Source organism: Neolamprologus multifasciatus, chromosome 16 (assembly GCF_963576455.1).
Source record: "Neolamprologus multifasciatus chromosome 16, fNeoMul1.2, whole genome shotgun sequence".
NCBI lineage: Eukaryota > Metazoa > Chordata > Actinopteri > Cichliformes > Cichlidae > Neolamprologus > Neolamprologus multifasciatus.
In genome coordinates, this window is record NC_140454.1 from 28,385,154 (window position 1) to 28,403,907 (window position 18,754).

At 38.2% G+C, this 18,754-nt stretch overlaps 1 protein-coding gene across 3 annotated transcripts in view; it reads left to right on the top strand.

The window, feature by feature from the left end:
• Positions 1 to 17,587, top strand: part of mlphb (melanophilin b) — a 51,465-nt gene extending 33,878 nt beyond the window's left edge. For 2 of the 3 annotated variants that reach the window (XM_085134947.1, XM_085134949.1), the window contains 7 exons: positions 2,554 to 2,637; positions 4,703 to 4,999; positions 5,698 to 5,847; positions 5,951 to 6,019; positions 6,346 to 6,394; positions 6,974 to 7,068; positions 10,050 to 17,586. In XM_085134947.1, the coding sequence (XP_084991073.1) occupies positions 2,554 to 2,637; positions 4,703 to 4,999; positions 5,698 to 5,847; positions 5,951 to 6,019; positions 6,346 to 6,394; positions 6,974 to 7,068; positions 10,050 to 10,076 (771 nt within the window). In that variant the 3' untranslated portion in view covers positions 10,077 to 17,586. Of the gene's footprint in view, positions 1 to 2,553; positions 2,638 to 4,702; positions 5,000 to 5,697; positions 5,848 to 5,950; positions 6,020 to 6,345; positions 6,395 to 6,973; positions 7,069 to 10,049 lie in introns of all 3 variants that reach the window. The other variant, XM_085134948.1, reaches the window with a different exon arrangement.
• Positions 17,588 to 18,754: the final 1,167 nt, after the last annotated feature.

Genomic DNA, 18,754 nt, shown 5'->3' on the forward strand with positions numbered 1-18,754 from the left:
TGTCTCCCTGTGCTGATTCATACCTTCGATAAGTTGTGTCATGGTAAATTTGTCTCACAGCTGGGCAGCACACTGAAGAGACATGCAAACAGGATACAGTGGAAAACATACAGCCCAGACATGTCTTTGTCAGATATCGAAACCAGACGTGACATGTCTCATCTGACGACAGTCACTCATCTTGCGTACAGGTGCTGCTGTCTGTTGTCTTGGTATTGATTTGGAGGCCAACAATAGAACCAAGTGACGTCAGCAATTTGATTATTTGTGGAACATCAAGATAAGTCAGCAAGCATAGACTGTATAAGCCCAGGGCACATGTGTAGGGCACATGTGAGGTAAAAACTTTGTGCAAAATTACAGTATGTTTAATATACAGAAGAGGGAACAATTAAAGGAATAGCCTGAATGAAAGAGCAGAGAAGCATAACACATGTGGACGCTTGCAAACAAGGCACAAAAGCTCGCTGATGAAAATTATATGAATCATCCTCTGTGACCTCCAGTCACCAGATCTGAACCCAGCTGTATGAGATTATGGATAGCAACACCACGTCAATCAAGCCAACCAAACAGTTTTATGGTAAACCTAGTCATTTCACAGTCCCTGAAAACTTGGTCTCAGATTTCTTTATAAATTCAACAAATAATCAAACAACAGTCAAAAATATGCAACATATATTATGGGATCTGACTCAAAGTCTTGAATATAAGTCTTGAATATGTGCAGTTATTATGTGCTGGTAAACTTTGAAATAAAAGGTACGTTATATAATTCTTCTAGACAACAACAAAATAAGTGAATTTTGTTCAGTGGCAAGACAGGCTTCCTAAAGGACTTTGCTAACATTTTGATATCAGTGTTTCTACATCAGTGTAGCCAAAGAGACAACAGGCAACAAGTTATAGTCCACCTAGAGGAGGTGTACACATGTCATTGCATAATTAGTTTTGCAAGAATTCCAAGGATGGGAGTGCCACAGGTGGTGTCCTGTTAGCAAACTCCCAACATCCTGCAAGAAATAAAAACACAGAGATAAATCTAAAACCTAGTGTAAATACATACCTGCTCAGTGAAAACAAAGCAGTTAATGGAACTGAGCGTTCACATAATCTTATCCATTATCAATATATGGGAGTGTCTGAACTTTGCATTCAAATATTTGCACAGCTGCAATAATTACAATTGGACTTCCCTCTTGCACGGTCTGCAGGCATCCTGTCAGCTTCTAAATGACAGTCACCCTATCTTTATATGTTTACATGTTTTTAAATGAGTACATTTATAGATTTAATAAAGACATTAAACACAACTGGTTAACAGTGCTCACTACTGCGTTGCAAGCTTATTCAGGCTTATTCTGTATAAAAATGTCCAGAACTAAAAAGAGGAGCCAGTACAGCTCTGCCAAAGGATTCCTCCTTTGGCTCCATTGATCTGTTGACCTTCCTCATGACTTTCTCAGTCATTAGTTTCAAGGGTTTTTTTTTTTACAGAATATAATGTCTATAAGGATTTGCTTTACAACATCACATATTATAAAACTGTAGCTTTGTCAGGTTTCTCATTTAGAGCCACACCTCGCTCATCACATACGGTTTCAATAAAAGAACAAACAACATGGCAAAATGCAACACTTAGAGTGGCTACTTGCATCTTTTATTTACAGTCAATGGTGACAGAGTAATGACAACTCATGCTTATGCACTGATGAAAAGAATAAACAATTATAAAAAAAAAAACAACAACTTGATTTTCAAGTCTTTTTTAAAATTTTATTTACTGTCTTTCTCTTTCTGCCTTTAACATCAATCCCCCCTGACCATCTGAGATCCATAATGCACCACAGCAGTTAAATCATTATGTTTTGGTTGTTTGTTAAGTTTAATATTAGTGTCAAGAGTTTGGGGTTTTTTTAGTAGGTTGAATTTGGATGAACTGTGAGAGGAATTTTTTCATGTGGCAAGACATCAAAGGTGCATCAGATGACTGTCTGCTTGACTTCCTGGCCTAAATATGTACCAAGGAGTGATCCCGAGTAGGGAAAATATTATTCCATTTTGGCCAATTATCCAAAGGAACATTTAGTCTTCAGTTTTGAAGAACATTTTGTGCAGAGTAATGTGAATTTGGTTAAGTACTTTTAGTTTAAATATATTTTTCTGGTTTCTTTCATCCAAGTAAATTTAGACATTGATGAAATATGGTGAAATCAGATTTGGGGACGAGTTGATTTCCCTGACAGCTCACTCTGATGAGAACATGTGAAACTGTAGCTTAACCATCTGCATATTTGGCGCCAGTGTGTTTTGATTGGTTCAGTAGGAGTAAGAGTGGTTTAAGACATGCATTTGCTTTCATAGCATAGCATAGATGTGAGCAGTACCATTTAAACCATTAAGTGTCCAGTACTTCATGTTTTGAAAACCATACATTTTTTGTAATGTTCCTTACGTTTTGTGTTATTTTGGGGTTTGTCTGTTTTATAAATTAATATTTCTTAATTCTGCCTCTATATGTACTTTCATTTATTTTATACCCTTCTTTCTTAGATCACTGACATTAACAGACGGATGTCAGCAATTGAGACTCTTCTGAACCGCTTGGAGCAGAAAGTCACCTCAACATATGACCAGGTAAATCTATCAGATGTCAAGAGTACAGCTGCCAAAATTTCATGATCAGCATCTCAACAGCAGCCTAGAAAGAAATGAGTGAAGCTAAAAAGACAGAAAAAACCTGTTTACATGTATAAAGCCATGGTTAGAGACACTGTGCAGTATTTTAGCATAACAATGTACAGACTGGCGGATTTTCAAATCACTTAAAGCCTAAATTTACATGAAAACAGTTAAGACAAATTACATCTATTTTATTTTATTTTTATAAATAATTTTCTATTTCGAATTTGATGCCATGCCAGTATCAGCTAAAAGTGCACACAAACTTCACTTTTATTATGTCACAATTTGTCAGGGTCATGGTTATACTTGTTATACCGCCCTCAAGTGGCCAAAACAATCAGTGCAACAGACACACTTGAGGTACCTGCATGAAAACTTGATTTTATGAAGGTATTTTCTTTCAAATAAAGAAAACTAACTCATTGTTCATGCATTGTGCTAAAGAAAGGAGACACACACTTCATCATCCTCTGATCAAATGTGTGATTTCAGTGGGTTCAGTGTCTGTCTTTAATTGGGCCGTGAGCTCTCAAACCCACACCAGTATCATCACAGACTGAGCCAAGCCGCAAAAACAGCAAACCAGAAACGAATGTAGAATTTAGACTCGGTCGCTAATTAGTGGCTATTCAACTTCAAGTGAGAGCAGCAGTTGATTGACTCATGCTTTTCCTCTCTCTCTTGTGGCAAAGCACAGCTTAAATCAATTTGCATATAGCTTATGTTCTGACTGTTCTGTCTGCACGCGATAAGTCTGCATTAATGTCCATGTGATCAGTGAAGGAAAAACAGTTCTTGTGCTTTCAGACATCCATGTTCCAGTTCTTGTTTAGGGTCATTACCGAGTGGTCAGAACACAGCTGGACAAATGAATGTGTCTATTGTAATCGGTACACTAAGCTCTGCCCACTTTCTGTTGTATCTGTCTATTCTATTCGAATACTCCACATAAATAAGAACTACAGGTACAACAGATGCACAATCTTCCAGTTGAAAATCGTTGAATGATACATGAGAAATTCAAATGATAACCCTATATGCGTGTTCTGAACGTGCTAGGTTAGAGGTTAGGACTTATAGACCCTAGTTTAAGTCTAGCTAAGGATCCTTGTTACATCTTCACAGTCACACATTGGTTAGAAATGACACTTGTCTTTCATGCAAACTGAAAACAAGTGTTTATGGATCTATGAATCTCCTAAAGCAAGAACATCAGTTGAGACGATAGCAATTTATCTTAGCGACTTTCTAGTTTGTAGTGAGATTAAGACAGATTTGTTTCTGTGAGGGGTCAAGCTGGCCATCTCTCACTGCAGCACAGAGACTCTGCTCTCAGTGATAGTACTGGAGAAAAGTTTGGTTACACTTCACTAGGCCTAAATGCTGACAGTGCTCATTGCCACACATGCAACAAGGTTTTTGCACATGTGGAAAAAGTTTTGGGCATCTTGTGGCACTCCCCGTCACTGTTGTGGGTATGTCTGTATGAAGCAGTGAAGCAAAGTGATGTAAAACTATGTCTAAATGAAGTGACGAAGCCATCAAAGGGGTTTGCGTTTAACCTTTTCATGCACAAAAAAATGCTAGTGTGCTATTATACATTAGGCACCAATCAGATCAGATTAAAGCAGTGCTCTCGTGTTTGCAATGTGAAGCATTTGTCAAAATAATATTTGTAAGTGAATAATAGATAGAAGATGGTTGATTGGAAGTCAGGGGAAATCCTGCAAAGTTTCCCTCAAATCCAACGAGTATGTTAGGTTATAATTACATGGACTGTATCCGAGGCCACCAAAGTACACTGCAGTCTGTTTGTTTTTGGCCTGGAAAAGAAAACTGGAGTATGAAAACAGAAAAACATAATCAGTGATGGAGCATTTGTGTATTATACATCATGCCTTCACTCTAGCAGTACATTTTAAATCAGTATAACAATTCCCATTAGTAAGTAAAAACATTAACCGTATGCTGTGTAGATTTGTCTCAGTCACATTGTCTGTGCTTTGTTCCCAAACAGACTTCTCCCACTCCCAGCAGCACCTCTCCTCTTCCTCAGTGGAACGAAGTGGACCTGGAAGAGCAGCAGCTAAGACAGAGGCTGCACGAGATGACAGACAACATCAGTGACCATAGCCTGACCTCTGATGATGAGGACGAGCCCGAGAGACCACATTCCTCCCAAGAAATCCTAGCATGGAGGAGCCCACAGGCGGATCCAAGGCCTTCTAAACTACCTATCAGACCAACATCCAGAGCCAGCATCGTGGTCTCCAGGCTTGAGGAGGAGCAGCCTCAGCAGACAGAATCTCTGAAGGTACAAATTCTGTGGCATTTTTATAAGAAATCTGTTTTTTTTATGTACACGCAAGCATTCATTACCAGTTTGTTTACCGACAGAAAGAGACATAAGCCGTGAGCATCTGGCTTGCTGCACTTACTAAAAACAGCATGGCTCATGAAATTCCAGCCAACCTCTGCTGGAAATCGGTTCAAGTACACACTGGAATCATAAATCAAGTCACTCAGGCCTTGGGTTTATTTTTCGTCTGCAACCATCACTCCCAGATTGTCGGAAAAAGAAGACGAATTAAATTAATAACCTCTGCTTAGCTGCCGTGCTAAGTTTCCTCAACTGTTTTCGCCGGCAGTTCCTTGCATTTAAGCTGCAGTGCAGTCATGATGTTTTCACATCACTTCACTACAAGTTTGTTCAGCCAGCATTAGCTCAATTAATTTAATGTATTTAAAGTATCAGGTAACACAGGCTTTTAGTATCAGGAAAATGGACGGGGGGACCAAACTTATTGAGCCGGTGGTCACGAAGGAGAACTGCAGATTTTGGTACATTTGATTTGGCATAACTGTAAGCAGGTACCAATCAAGTGGCACCATTTAGCTATCACATAATTTGTTAACATGACATCATTTCAACTTTTATTAAGTTTTTTTGTTGTTGTTGTTTTTTTACTTGAAAATGAAAATTTTTGCTTTCTGACTGGACTTGTCTTCCAGGCTAATGACTCCTCTGAAAGCCTGGAGAGGAAGGGTCACCCCCTAGAGGAGGGATCAAAGGCAAGCTTCAAAGGATCAACTGCATTACTGGTTGAACTGGAAGACAAAGTAGCTCAAGCAGCAGCTAATGTCCAGAATGCCCAGAGTGAGGTGAGGGTTACATTAAAGGCTAAGTAAAGTTTGATTTGTATTGAAAATGCAAAGAGATGTAAAGTTGTGGCACATCCTGTCATTTCTTTCTTTTTACTCCAAGGTATCTGACATCGAGAGCAGGATTGCTGCCCTGAACGCTGCCGGCATGTCCTCGGATAAAAAAAGAAAGGTAACACAGTTTATATCGCTGAGTTTCATATCCAGAACTGTTATGACAGAAAACATTTGCTTATACAAAACCCTTTTATGTTTGTGTGAAATCAAACAAGTGGACACAGGAGTTATTCTTAGAGCCAATGTGTTTTCTGTGATTATGTGGCACGATGGTCTTTGATTTGCCTCTCAAAATAACCACAGATGTGATTTCTATGAGTAGGTCTGCCTTTGATGAACATTTGTAAAGCATCGAGGTGCCAGAATGCTAATAGAATAAAAGTTTTCCCACATCCTGAATTTATGTTTTTTTTCCTTGCCTTCTGCTTTGTTGTCTTGCAGTCCGCAATCCCGATCCAAGCCAGAAGACTTTCCTACAACTTTCCCACAAGTAAGAACTGACACTGCAGCCCCTGAGATCGATCCCCAGGGCATCACAGCTAACTCAGAACATCTTAACCTTTTGAAACTTAGAACACATGATGAGCTGCTTTATAACTCAGTGAACACTATGTGCTCGTTATACTATGGCTTTAATTTTCCCAGCTGGATAGCGCTTCATGTGATTCATTGAGTGGAAACAGTATTGTGTTTTTTTGTTGTTTTTATAAAGAATAGAGAATATATCTAACTTTTTAGCATATTATGTTATTTTTTTTATCTATCTTTGATACTGAAAAGTTCTTTTTAGGCCAAATTCAAGTCAAGTGCTTTTGTAACCTGCTCTTGGACTTGGTGCCAGTTGTTATTTAAAGTTTATAGAGTGTTTCTAATTTACTTTCCCATCAACATTTTCCAATAAGCTTATTTTCACCATCCCACATCTGGGATTTTGAAACATCACATTTGTTTCTAACTGTTAGATTCTGGACTGAATCCCAAAAAGAGCCATAATTTGACTTTTAACTGTGCTTTAATAAAATAGAGCCTGGAGAATACAATGTACAATGCAGCTGATGTATGTTTCCAGACCAGGTGGACAGGTTTACCAGGAACTCCCTCTACAGGGGCTCACTGACACAGAGGAACCCAGTGGCAAAGGCCAAGACCAGGGCTGCCTGTGCGGTATGACCCCACCTTACGGTGCTGGGTGTTGTGAAGAGTTCAATTCCAAAACTACATAAGTGCCATTTGGAGAAAAAAAAAGTGCTGCAACAAAACTGGCATCCGATGCTTACCGATTTTTTTTATGTGAGAAGATTGATTCCACTGTCATAGTTAATTTTACATTAAGTTGGGAGATCTACAGCCGTGAAGCTAAATTTGAATTTGTACTTCTGTGCTTGTCGGGTTCTGAAAAGACCAACAACATCCTCAAAAAATGCTGTCCACCGACACGCTGAGGATTAGTGTTTGGTTTGGGATGTTTATTTTTTAAGCTTATCTTGTGGTTGTTACAACTTCCTGGATAGGTTTAGGAGAAGCAACATATTTAGGTTCAGGTAAAGGTCCGAAATGTAAAAATCAATGTGGAAACATGCGGCTGATTTATCTGAAGGCCACCAGATGGCGATTGGAGTGGTTGCAACAAAACACTCCGCTACTAGACGTCTATAGGAAAACGGCTTTCTCTCTCTGGAAATACTTTACTGCTGAGTTTATGGGCTCAGTCACTAATTTTGGGTCATATTGAATAAAGATTAAGTCTGCTTGTATATATAGGTAATACAAGGTTTCAAAATTGAAAATTATGTGTGGTATCAAAGCTGATTTATGAAGTTATGAATCACAAGTGATTAGCCAATGAGCAGTCACAGTCAGGCCTGCCCTTACTCGTCGGATCCTATTTTTTTGCAAAACATGCACATTTTGAGGTTTCAGAAAAGGTCGACATAAAGCAGTGGGTGACTTAAATGTAATCACACTGATCTTTTATACTAAAATACGTTTTTATACAGTAATCGATCCAGGCTGGGGTTTAATACCACCTTTAAAAATTCAAATCCCTGCTTGTGCAGTCTCAGTACTCAGTCAGATCCAGCCCTCACTTTCAGAAAGCTTAATTCAAGGTTTTTGTAACTTGTCAGTCAAAAGAAAGCTGCTTTGTAAACCTGCGCACTGCATTTTGTGCATTTTGTCCCATGTCATGAATGAATATGGATAAATAAAAAAACAAAATAAAGTGAAACGAGACTCCATCTGAAGGTGAGGATGCTAGAGATGCTCCTGAGCTGCTCCAGTGGATTTGTGCAAAGTTTAAGGATCCATGAAAGTGGATATCAATCTTCTCAGCTAACCTCCATCACAAAATGTGGATTCATGCATTTTCCCAAATGTGAATACAAATTCCTTTAGTAAAATGCTTTGAATATCAGGAATGAACTCTTCACGTGCTGATCACACCAGGCTTTCACTGCTTGTTTGATTTGAGCTGCTGGTGGTTTCTAGCTTTGTGGTGTTTTGAAATAATTGCATTTTTTTTTAACGCATTTGCTGCTTTTTTCCCCAATCAAGCGCACACGTTCACATTTCCTGAATCATGTTTTTGTTGGTAAAGGAAAGAGTTAAATCTCATATTGGGTTAAAATGACTTTGTCTGAAATTAAGTGCATACGCTGGGATGTTTGATTACATAATATAATGCTGGAAAATCTCAGGGTAATTTTGATAAGAGAGAAAAATAATGGCATCAGTGATTATGTGGCTGTTTTAAATAATATAATTGGCTTCCTGCTTGAAGAAATATGCATGTCTGCATTACACTTTGTCTCTGAGTTGAAAGTACCTAAAGTCAATGATAAGAATTTTAAAAAGAGCCAGAAACAATATTTTCTGAGGCCTCCCTTGTTAAGAGAAAAAATGTGAACCTTAAATCACAGGGGTTTTTTTTTTTTTTTTTACTTTTATCACTGTAGGAGCCTCATCCAGTAAAATATATCTAATTTTCAACACAGCGTATCGTCCAGTGTTCAGCAGTCCTCAACCTAGTCATAGCCAGAGCAACCCCAATATGAACACACTGTAATTTGATCAGTGCTCAGCTTTTGCTCTACACACTGTTATACTTTGCAGAAGCATTATAAAGCATGTAAAAACGTGCTCATTTTCTCTTAAAAGTGGACCTATTCTGCCTTTCCTTATTTTCTGTAATTAACATCATATACATCCAGGTGTTTGACTTCATATTAAACATGTCCCAAGTTTGTAATAACGTGGTCCGCATGTGTATAAATAATCCCTATAACACAAAAGCTCAAGCTTCAGACACCTCTAAACACTGTTTCTAACAGTTTTTTTTCTACTTTTGGCTCTGTATGATGTCATGGAGAAAGAATGTCCCTAATTTGGTCATCTCAGACACAGAAGCCCCACCCACCTGCTTTTCAGATCCTTACCAGAAAGCTGTCTTATGCTACAGCGACAGTGGGGCCACTTTGCTTTTATATATGAATATACAACCAGCTGTCAACCAGTTGGATTGAATCCCCATTGCAACCAGATGCATTGCTGAAAAATCAAAGTGACTGAAGCTAATTACAATTGTTTACCAAATGCATACAAATACAGTTCAATCAAAGCCCAACCACTGATTTCGCCTATTGACAGGAGGTTTCCGCTGTCTTTTAACTTCAGTGTGGCTGAGGCATTAGCAGGAGGGTGGTCTTAAAAGGACAACAGCTGAAGTCATTTGTTTCAGACAGACAGTGAACTGGTGGGACTGAGGCTCATTAGATAAATAAAATAAACAAGATGAACAAAAAATATTTTAAACAGTGATTCACACAAAGCTACCCAAGTAGAATGTAAGAATAAAACTATGCAGTTGGAAGTGTGCATCATAGGTCCACTATACTACGCTGTACATCTGTTGTCAATTTCGTGTTCCTTTCTTCAAGCCTGAGTGATCATTCACAAACCTCACAGCTTGCATAATGGCTCATAAGTCATCAGCAGGTTTATAAATATTTCTAACATGTATTAAACACATATTGATCTTTTGTCTCGATTGCTTTGAAACAGTGATTTCATTAACCCAATCAAAGCATTAAATGGCTGATTAACCATAATACTAGTCAATCAATATTTTTCTCTCTCTTTTCTTGTAGAAACCAGTAATGACCCAGGGCTCATGAGGAGGAGGCTGAGTGTTATCTGACTGACAAGTCTTTCAGTTATTACATAATGCTTTACACACTGGAACTGAGCAGCAAAACATGAACTATTCACAAAAGGCGTGTTTTTGTTCTTCGAAACAAATGCATTTGAACCAACACGTGGCAACCAACAAACGGTTGCCACGTGTTATCTTTTCCTGAGTTATCAGGAAAAGTACTACAGAACTGTGGCTGGCAGTCAGTTATCAGTTTTCAGTTATCTTTTCCTGACCATAGTGCAGTAGTTTATGTTGCCTAGACATAACAATGTAGTCTTGGAAATTTAATCCAATCCAAATTAAATCCATTTAAAGCTGGAGAAACATGACTTTGTGTACATATGAATAAGAATCTTAAATATGAGATCAGACTGATGAAAAATCTTGTTCATGAAATTCATGTGCGGTTACACGGAAGTATATAAAATTTGCTGAATTTCATGAGGAACTTAGAAATTGCCGTACAACCATGTTGGTTTAGGTTTTCCATATAAATTGCCGAATTTGTCAACTGAGCAGTGGAACAGAGGGTCTTCCAATCTTCTTACATTTATCTTTAAAAGGTGTGTTTTTGATATTGCTGTTGTTTTACAGGGCTAAATCCATAAAGTATATTACACGTGACATGCACTAACATAAGTATAAACATTTACAGAATTTGTATACACTAACATGCAAGTTAACACATGCATTTGCCTTAATGTGCAAAAGCACTGATTGTACTAATCTGGAATTTATAAGTGGTTAATTCATCGTTGTGGATAAACCGAAATATGCATTGCATGCTTTAAATGCAGTTTCAGCAAACAGAATCAAGCCGGTGAAAAAGAGGTGCAATTCCAAACTGTAAATCAGTTTGAATTACTCTGAAATTTTCACACACAAAAAAAACCATATAGATAAATGTATATTTTTTATAGTTTTTTTAAAAAGTTCTATTATTAATAATCTACGGTGTGTTAGAAAGTTTAATTGATTGTAAAATTAAACTTATGTCACAGTGAGAAGAGCAGGTCTGATGTGATTGTTTTATAATATATGACATTTATGTAAGTTAATGAATAAAATGTATACGGAATATATAGAAGTACACACTGTATGCATTATGGTGTTGGAAAATATTTTTATATTGGATTAATAAATCATGCACATTCATTTTTAACTAAATCTTTAAAATCAATATTTTTATGTAATCTCAGCATATATGGAAAAATTAATTATAAGTGCAATTAAATATGCATCTTTTTTGTCTTTGAGGAGTTATAGTGAGTGAATGAAGTCAAAACATTGTACTGCTTGTCAGATTTCAAGGTTTTTATGATAAGTTGGAATTTCAATCATTCACTAATTTGTCACTTATTGTAAAAATTTTAGCTGGAGCATCTTTGTTGACCATAATTTATAGGCTCAACATTATCGTGTATTCAATAACATCTGAAACTAAACACATCACAAGAGTGTTTACTGAGATCGTAGATAAAGAATGAATGCTCACTTGCTTATAGTGGACTATACATTTGGGTTTCTGCTTGTATCCAGAAGAGCCAGCTCCCTGCTGGCCTTTAGAAGGAATGTGGGTTGACTTTGATGTCACGTTTCAAACTTGGAAGCTATGTCCATCTTCTATATACAGTCTGCAAGGAGAGATTACTCGCCTAGCTTGGACTAGCTTAATTTTGATACTATATTCCAATTAAACTAACTGATCCCCAGAAGTCCTACACACTGCCCTTTCAGTTGAATTTATCCAAACCTTTGAAAAGTGTTTATTTATAGGGTGTACAATGACATGTCTTCGGAGATGACAAAGAATGTATCCATGATGTAATGATAAATTGGGTGTACACTGTGTAAATAAATGCATATGCTTTTATAAAGGGCTGGAGACTGAACGATGCGAGGAGGTTCACAGCCTGTGAGCTTCACAGTCACAGAATTGCTTTACTTTATGTATTACAGTTTAAGATCACCATTTGTAGCCACTGCAGAGACAAACTGACAACACGTATTTATTTGACTTTTTTACTGATTTGATTTATTTACTTTTCTGAATCACCATAAAGATTGTTTCAAGCCTGTGTTAAATTATCACTTTAATTGAAATTATTTGCATCACTGGTCTTATTAAATTATTTACAAGCTAAACTGTTGTTTTCTGTCCTTTTTTAGCCATTTGCGTAGATTATTGTATCAAGCAGCAGCTTTCATATCAGTATAATCCAATCAAAACCTTAACAAGTCACACCAGCTTTTTCATAGTGCCTCTTTGTTAACTGAATCTCCAGGGAAGGTTTTATCTCTGCGCTATGGAAAGAACAATTTAAATAGAAATATACAATAATCCCACATTTAAACATTAAATTTGTATATTTTTGATTAACTTCATGACATCTAAGTTAAAATAATAAAAAGCACTAAATAACCAGTAACAAAAAGCTTGGTAAGACTATAGCAGCTCATTAAAATACATTATGACAAAACAAAATAGCTCAATTAGGTTCAACCTAAAAAAGCTCAACTAAACAGAACAAAAGACCATATAACTTTTAACTAAAAATCTAGATGCAATAAAATAAAATGTCTATGTAGCGTTTGATTTTTTTTTTTTTTTTTTAAAAAAGATCAACTGTGGGGTCCAACAGAAGAAAAACCTCCAAGCTGATTGTTGTGTTGACTGAAAGCTGTGCTGCCATTCTTGCACGTGCATGCACTACATATTCTTCCTGAAAGGTGGGTGACATCAGCATATCAACATACCGCTGCCCCTCCTGCTGCATATAAAGAAATGATAACACAGCTGATAAACTGGCACCCGGAGAGACCCAGACCTGAGAAGCACAACCCCTTTATAGATCAGGTGAGAAGAATCTGAACACTCTTTCTCTTGTAGGCTTATTTCAAGTCATAAATTTATTTTTCTTGCCTTTCCTGCCCAGACAAAGTCCTACACCTGTTTGCCTCAGCTGACTCTTACTGGGACGTAGCAAAGCAACCATTGGAGTTTGGTTCTGCAGGTCAACATGTTTCGAAACGGTAAGTCTTCACATGTGTTCAGTATCTCTATTATGCCTTTCAGTTGCAAAACCAAACTGAGGATTGTTTGGCTCTGCAGTAATGCAACCATGTGATTAAGACAAAGTCGAGCCAGAGAGTCTGAGTAAGAGAAAAACGGGGGGGGGGGGGACTGCTTAAGTATCAGATGTGTTATTTTTGACTGATCCAATCTGCTGATTACATTGTTTGCTTTCCTTGATCCAGAGTTTACTCGTTCTTCATGCTGTTTTCAAACAACAGTAGAAAACCAGTTATGCCATTCACTTTGAGGCCATGGAGTAATTAAACTTACTTTAAAGTCGGCTGTGGAAACTTTGATTGAATTTCCATAATATGCAGAAGGGCACCTCAGTCAGTAATTATATTTTCCATTTGTGTCAAGTGATGGTTCTTTGTATACGCAACAAATTGACAAACCCAGCATACAGTGGGGCAAAAAAGTATTTAGTCAGCCACCGATTGTGCAAGTTCCCCCACTTAAAATGATGACAGAGGTCAGTAATTTGCACCAGAGGTACACTTCAACTGTGAGAGACAGAATGTGAAAAAAAAATCCATGAATTCACATGGTAGGATTTGTAAAGAATTTATTCGTAAATCAGGGTGGAAAATAAGTATTTGGTCACCTCAAACAAGGAAAATCCCTGGCTCTCACAGACCTGTAACGTCTTCTGTAGGAAGCTTTTCTGTCCCCCACTCGTTACCTGTATGAATGGCACCTGTTTGACCTCATCATCTGTATAAAAGACACCTGTCCACAGCCTCAACCAGTCAGACTCCAAACTCCGCCATGGCCAAGACCAAAGAGCTTTCGAAGGACACCAGGAAAAGAATTGTAGACCTGCACCAGACTGGGAAGAGTGAATCTACAATAGGCAAGCAGCTTGGTGTGAAAAAAATCAACTGTGGGAGCAATCATCAGAAAATGGAAGACATACAAGACCACTGATAATCTCCCTCGATCTGGGGCTCCACGCAAGATCTCATCCCGTGGGGTCAAAATGATCATGAGAACGGTGAGCAAAGATCCCAGAACCACACGGGGGGACCTGGTGAATGACCTGCAGAGAGCTGGGACCAAAGTAACAAAGGTCACCATCAGTAACACACTACAACGGCAGGGAATCAAATCCCGCAGTGCCGGACGTGTTCCGCTGCTGAAGCCAGTGCATGTCCAGGCCTGTCTGAAGTTTGCCAGAGAGCACATGGATGATACAGCAGAGGATTGGGAGAATGTCATGTGGTCAGATGAAACCAAAGTAGAACTTTTTGGTATAAACTCAACTCGTCGTGTTTGGAGGAAGAAGAATACTGAGTTGCATCCCAAGAACACCATACCTACTGTGAAGCATGGGGGTGGAAACATCATGCTATAGGGCTGTTTTTCTGCCAAGGGGACAGGACGACTGATCCGTGTTAAGGACAGAATGAATGGGGCCAAGTATCGTGAGATTTTGAGCCAAAACCTCCTTCCATCAGTGAGAACTTTGAAGATGAAACGAGGCTGGGTCTTCCAACATGACAATGATCCAAAACACACCGCCCGGGCAACAAAGGAGTGGCTCCGTAAGAAGCATTTGAAAGTCCTGGAGTGGCCTAGCCAGTCTCCAGACCTCAACCCCATAGAAAATCTGTGGCGGGAGTTGAAGGTCCGTGTTGCTCGGCGACAGCCCCAAAACATCACTGCTCTTGAGAAGATCTGCATGGAGGAATGGGCCAAAATACCAGCTACTGTGTGTGCAAACCTGGTAAAGACCTATAGTAAACGTTTGACCTCTGTAACATAACCTTTGTTGGCAATAACAAAGTATTGAGTTGTATTTTTGTTATTGACCAAATACTTATTTTCCACCCTGATTTACGAATAAATTCTTTACAAATCCTACCATGTGAATTCATGGATTTTTTTTTCACATTCTGTCTCTCACAGTTGAAGTGTACCTCTGGTGCAAATTACTGACCTCTGTCATCATTTTAAGTGGGGGAACTTGCACAATCGGTGGCTGACTAAATACTTTTTTGCCCCACTGTAACGGTACATGTGTGCTTTTTTTTCTGCTGCAGATGGAGCTAAAATGAGGGTGTGTGTGATGCTGTTTGTTGTCTTGCTGTTGCTGAATGTAACTCTGAGTGAATCTCAGAGAGATGGCTCTGTCATTATTAGAGGTAAGGGTTCCCCTAACTACCCTTATCAATTGTTATTTATCCTTGGCTTTTTATTATTTCTGCTTTTCTTTGTTCTTATTTGATTTACATTTCCATGTTTGTCAGTCAAAAAAAGCTGCTTTGTAAACCTGTGGATCATTTTGGAATCTGGTCAAGAAAAATATATACATATTTAAAGCAGTACAGAGGTTAGAGTTGCAGTTAGAGAAAATTAAAATCAATAAATAAAATAAAGTACAAATAAATCGTCCTTCACAAACTGGACCAGATTAAAACATACCACTCTCACAGCCTCTTGCTGCATTTTTCTTGGCTGTAGAAATATATACATGTTATTACAACTATACTTAACTCTAACTATTTACAATTTGCTAACAGTGACAATTAGTTTCTTAACTTAAATATCTTGGCTGTGGAGGTTACTAAGAGAAAACTTTGAGAGCAGTCCTCTGTACTCTCAAAACGCTGCTCAAAACTGAAGTCAGAGCAGGTTTTTCTAACATGCTAGTGTCCCATCACTCTCCCATCAAAAAACAGATTTTTATCTACAATGCGTAAACAGCTAGAAACAGCTGCTGGCCTCACAAGTTGACAAGCTACGGACATTGTTAAGAAGACACAGAGATGCCTGTCCGATGCCTACCCTATAGAGATTTCAGTCACTCCGTAATCAAGCTGAATTTATTCAGCTTCCAGAGACAACAGCCAGCTGTGGTGGCAGTGATATAAAGAGTGGATGCAAACAGACATGGGAGAAGCATTATGACAGAAACCTGTCTGACATGAAAGGAGAGATACGTTCTCTTCATTTTTGTATTTCACTTAAAAAGCAGTGTTTGCCCTGCTTAACCTGATTGAACACCACTGATTTAACACACTATGATGTGGCGGTAAGCAGGCACAAGGAAATGTGTGCACTAATAAGTTCTACTATTAGAAATGCACAAGTCTAAGTTCGGTCTTACAGATCAAGTGCAACCATCCCCATATCTGACAATCTTGTAAACATCCAACTGGCAAGTTTCACGTAGGGTACTGATTTCAGCTGCTTTAGCCTTGCAACAGTTGCTGCATATTTCCTTTGCGATCCACCTCCACCACAGCTCCTGGAGTTGATGCTGCATTTTTCTAATGCCTCTTATCTGTTTTCATTGAAGAGCAGGAAAGTCCAAGAATAGAACTATACCACCATATAAATTACTAGATGTGGAAATATCATTCTTTTTATGACAGTTTGGCCCTGACTAAATTATATTAGTGCTGCCAGAGTTAATCTCGTTAAAATGACGTCAACGCCACATTAACGCGGCAAATCTCCGTTAGCGAGTTTGTGCGGATCACCCCGTGCCAGGGGCTGCACGGCGCTAATGCGTTTTACATGCTAGCAACACTAACGCATTGATGCCATGCAGCGTTTAACAATATTAATGCTGACAGCACTAATTTTTGCAGAAGTAAAAAAAAATATCTGAATGGAGTCCATTAAGCTGACAGATTGGAATAGGGATGGTGAGCTACTGTAATATTCTATATTTCACACTACAACACTGTCAAGAACAGAGTAACTGTAATCTCTCTTTGTCTTAACTTAATATCAGACAATACATCAAGCCTGTCTGACCTGCTTAAGTGGTCTATTTCTGATGGTGTTGGTAATTTCAGTGGGCAGTAAGAGCAAAATTTATTCAGACATTAAAAAGTTGTCAGTCTGAGGCAAAGACTGAATGGCAGTTGTCTCTGCAGTAATCTCCAATAAACAAGTGTGTACCCAGTTTACAGTAATTGAATTCAGTTTGTATTTACATGCGCAATAGCGGTGGAGTTTCAGTTGCTTTTATAGAGAGAATGAGACATGATGATATGATGATTTAAACAAAGATTTAAATGTCATTTTAACCAAAAACAGAAACAAAAAAATATGAACATTTTATTTATTTTTATCCAGTGTTTTTATTTTTCAAATAGCATTTTCTATGCTAAAATACTACAAAAACATATAAATTTTGTTTTGCAAATGAACGTTCAACAAACAATCATAGATCCAAAACATTCGACAAAATATGTTTTGTGCAATCTTCAGTGTGACTCTTTCTGAATGAGATCCAGCCACTCATATAACAATCTGGCAAAGTTTTAGCATGTTCCTTTCCAGCCTTCTTAAACTGTGACATGTGCCACATTTTAAGGTTTAAGCAATTATTCTTGAGCGTCATAGTTTTTTGTTTGGGGACTTGTGAAATTTAAATTGATTTTCTTCAGCTTGTCATCTGTCTTTTTTTTTTGCATCTGTGTTGCTCAGATCCAGACATCAGTGCCTCCTGGTACACAGGCAGGGGGATCAGACCTCTTGGGAGATTTGGTCGAAAAGCTGCAAGAAGAAATGAACTTCTGTCTTTCATCACAGCGAGAGTTTATAGACCAACAGCTGACAGCGGCGTTTGGATCACACAATGAGAACACTGTGGATCGTTGAATAGCTGCTATGCTCTCATTGTTTTAGGTTAAGTAATGGAATTGGTCTTAGATTTAGGAGTTTTCTAACATTACGTTCAGTTATTTTCTGTAAATTCTGTATAAATAATTTGTGTTTTCTGCTCTACAAGCATGGGGATAAAAGAACATATGTAAGAAAAATCAGCATGTAAAGTTGAAAGTGTTACAATTAAAGGAATCCATGAATTAATGTAACATATATTCTGACCTCTGAGACTGAAAAGGTTTGATCAATAATGAAATTGTTTGTTTTATGATAATGGTCTATGACAGAAATGCTCCAACAAGAACTGACAACAAAACTGGATGAAGGCACCGTGTAATACAGATACTCTTCATACAGTGGCTTGCAAAAGTATTCGGACTTCCCACACTTTGTCACATTACAGCCACAAACATGGATCAATTTTATTGGAATTCCACGTGAAGGACCAATACAAAGTGGTGTACACGTGAGAAGTGGAACGAAAATCATACATGATTCCAAACATTTTTTACAAATAAATAACTGAAAAGTGGGGTGTGTGTAATTATTCAGCCCCCTTTGGTCTGAGTGCAGTCAGTTGCCCATAGACATTGCCTCATGAGTGCTAATGACTAAATAGAGTGCACCTGTGTGTAATCTAATGTCAGTACAAATACAGCTGCTCTGTGACGGCCTCAGAGGTTGTCTAAGAGAATATTGGGAGCAACAACACCATGAAGTCCAAAGAACACACCAGACCAGTCAGGGATAAAGTTATTGAGAAATTTAAAGCAGGCTTAGGCTACAAAAAGATTTCCCAAGCCTTGAACATCCCACGGAGCACTGTTCAAGCCATCATTCAGAAATGGAAGGAGTGTGGCACAACTGTAAACCTACCAAGACAAGGCCGTCCACCTAAACTTGCAGGCTGAACAAGGAGAGCGCTGATCAGAAATGCAGCCAAGAGGCCCGTGGTGACT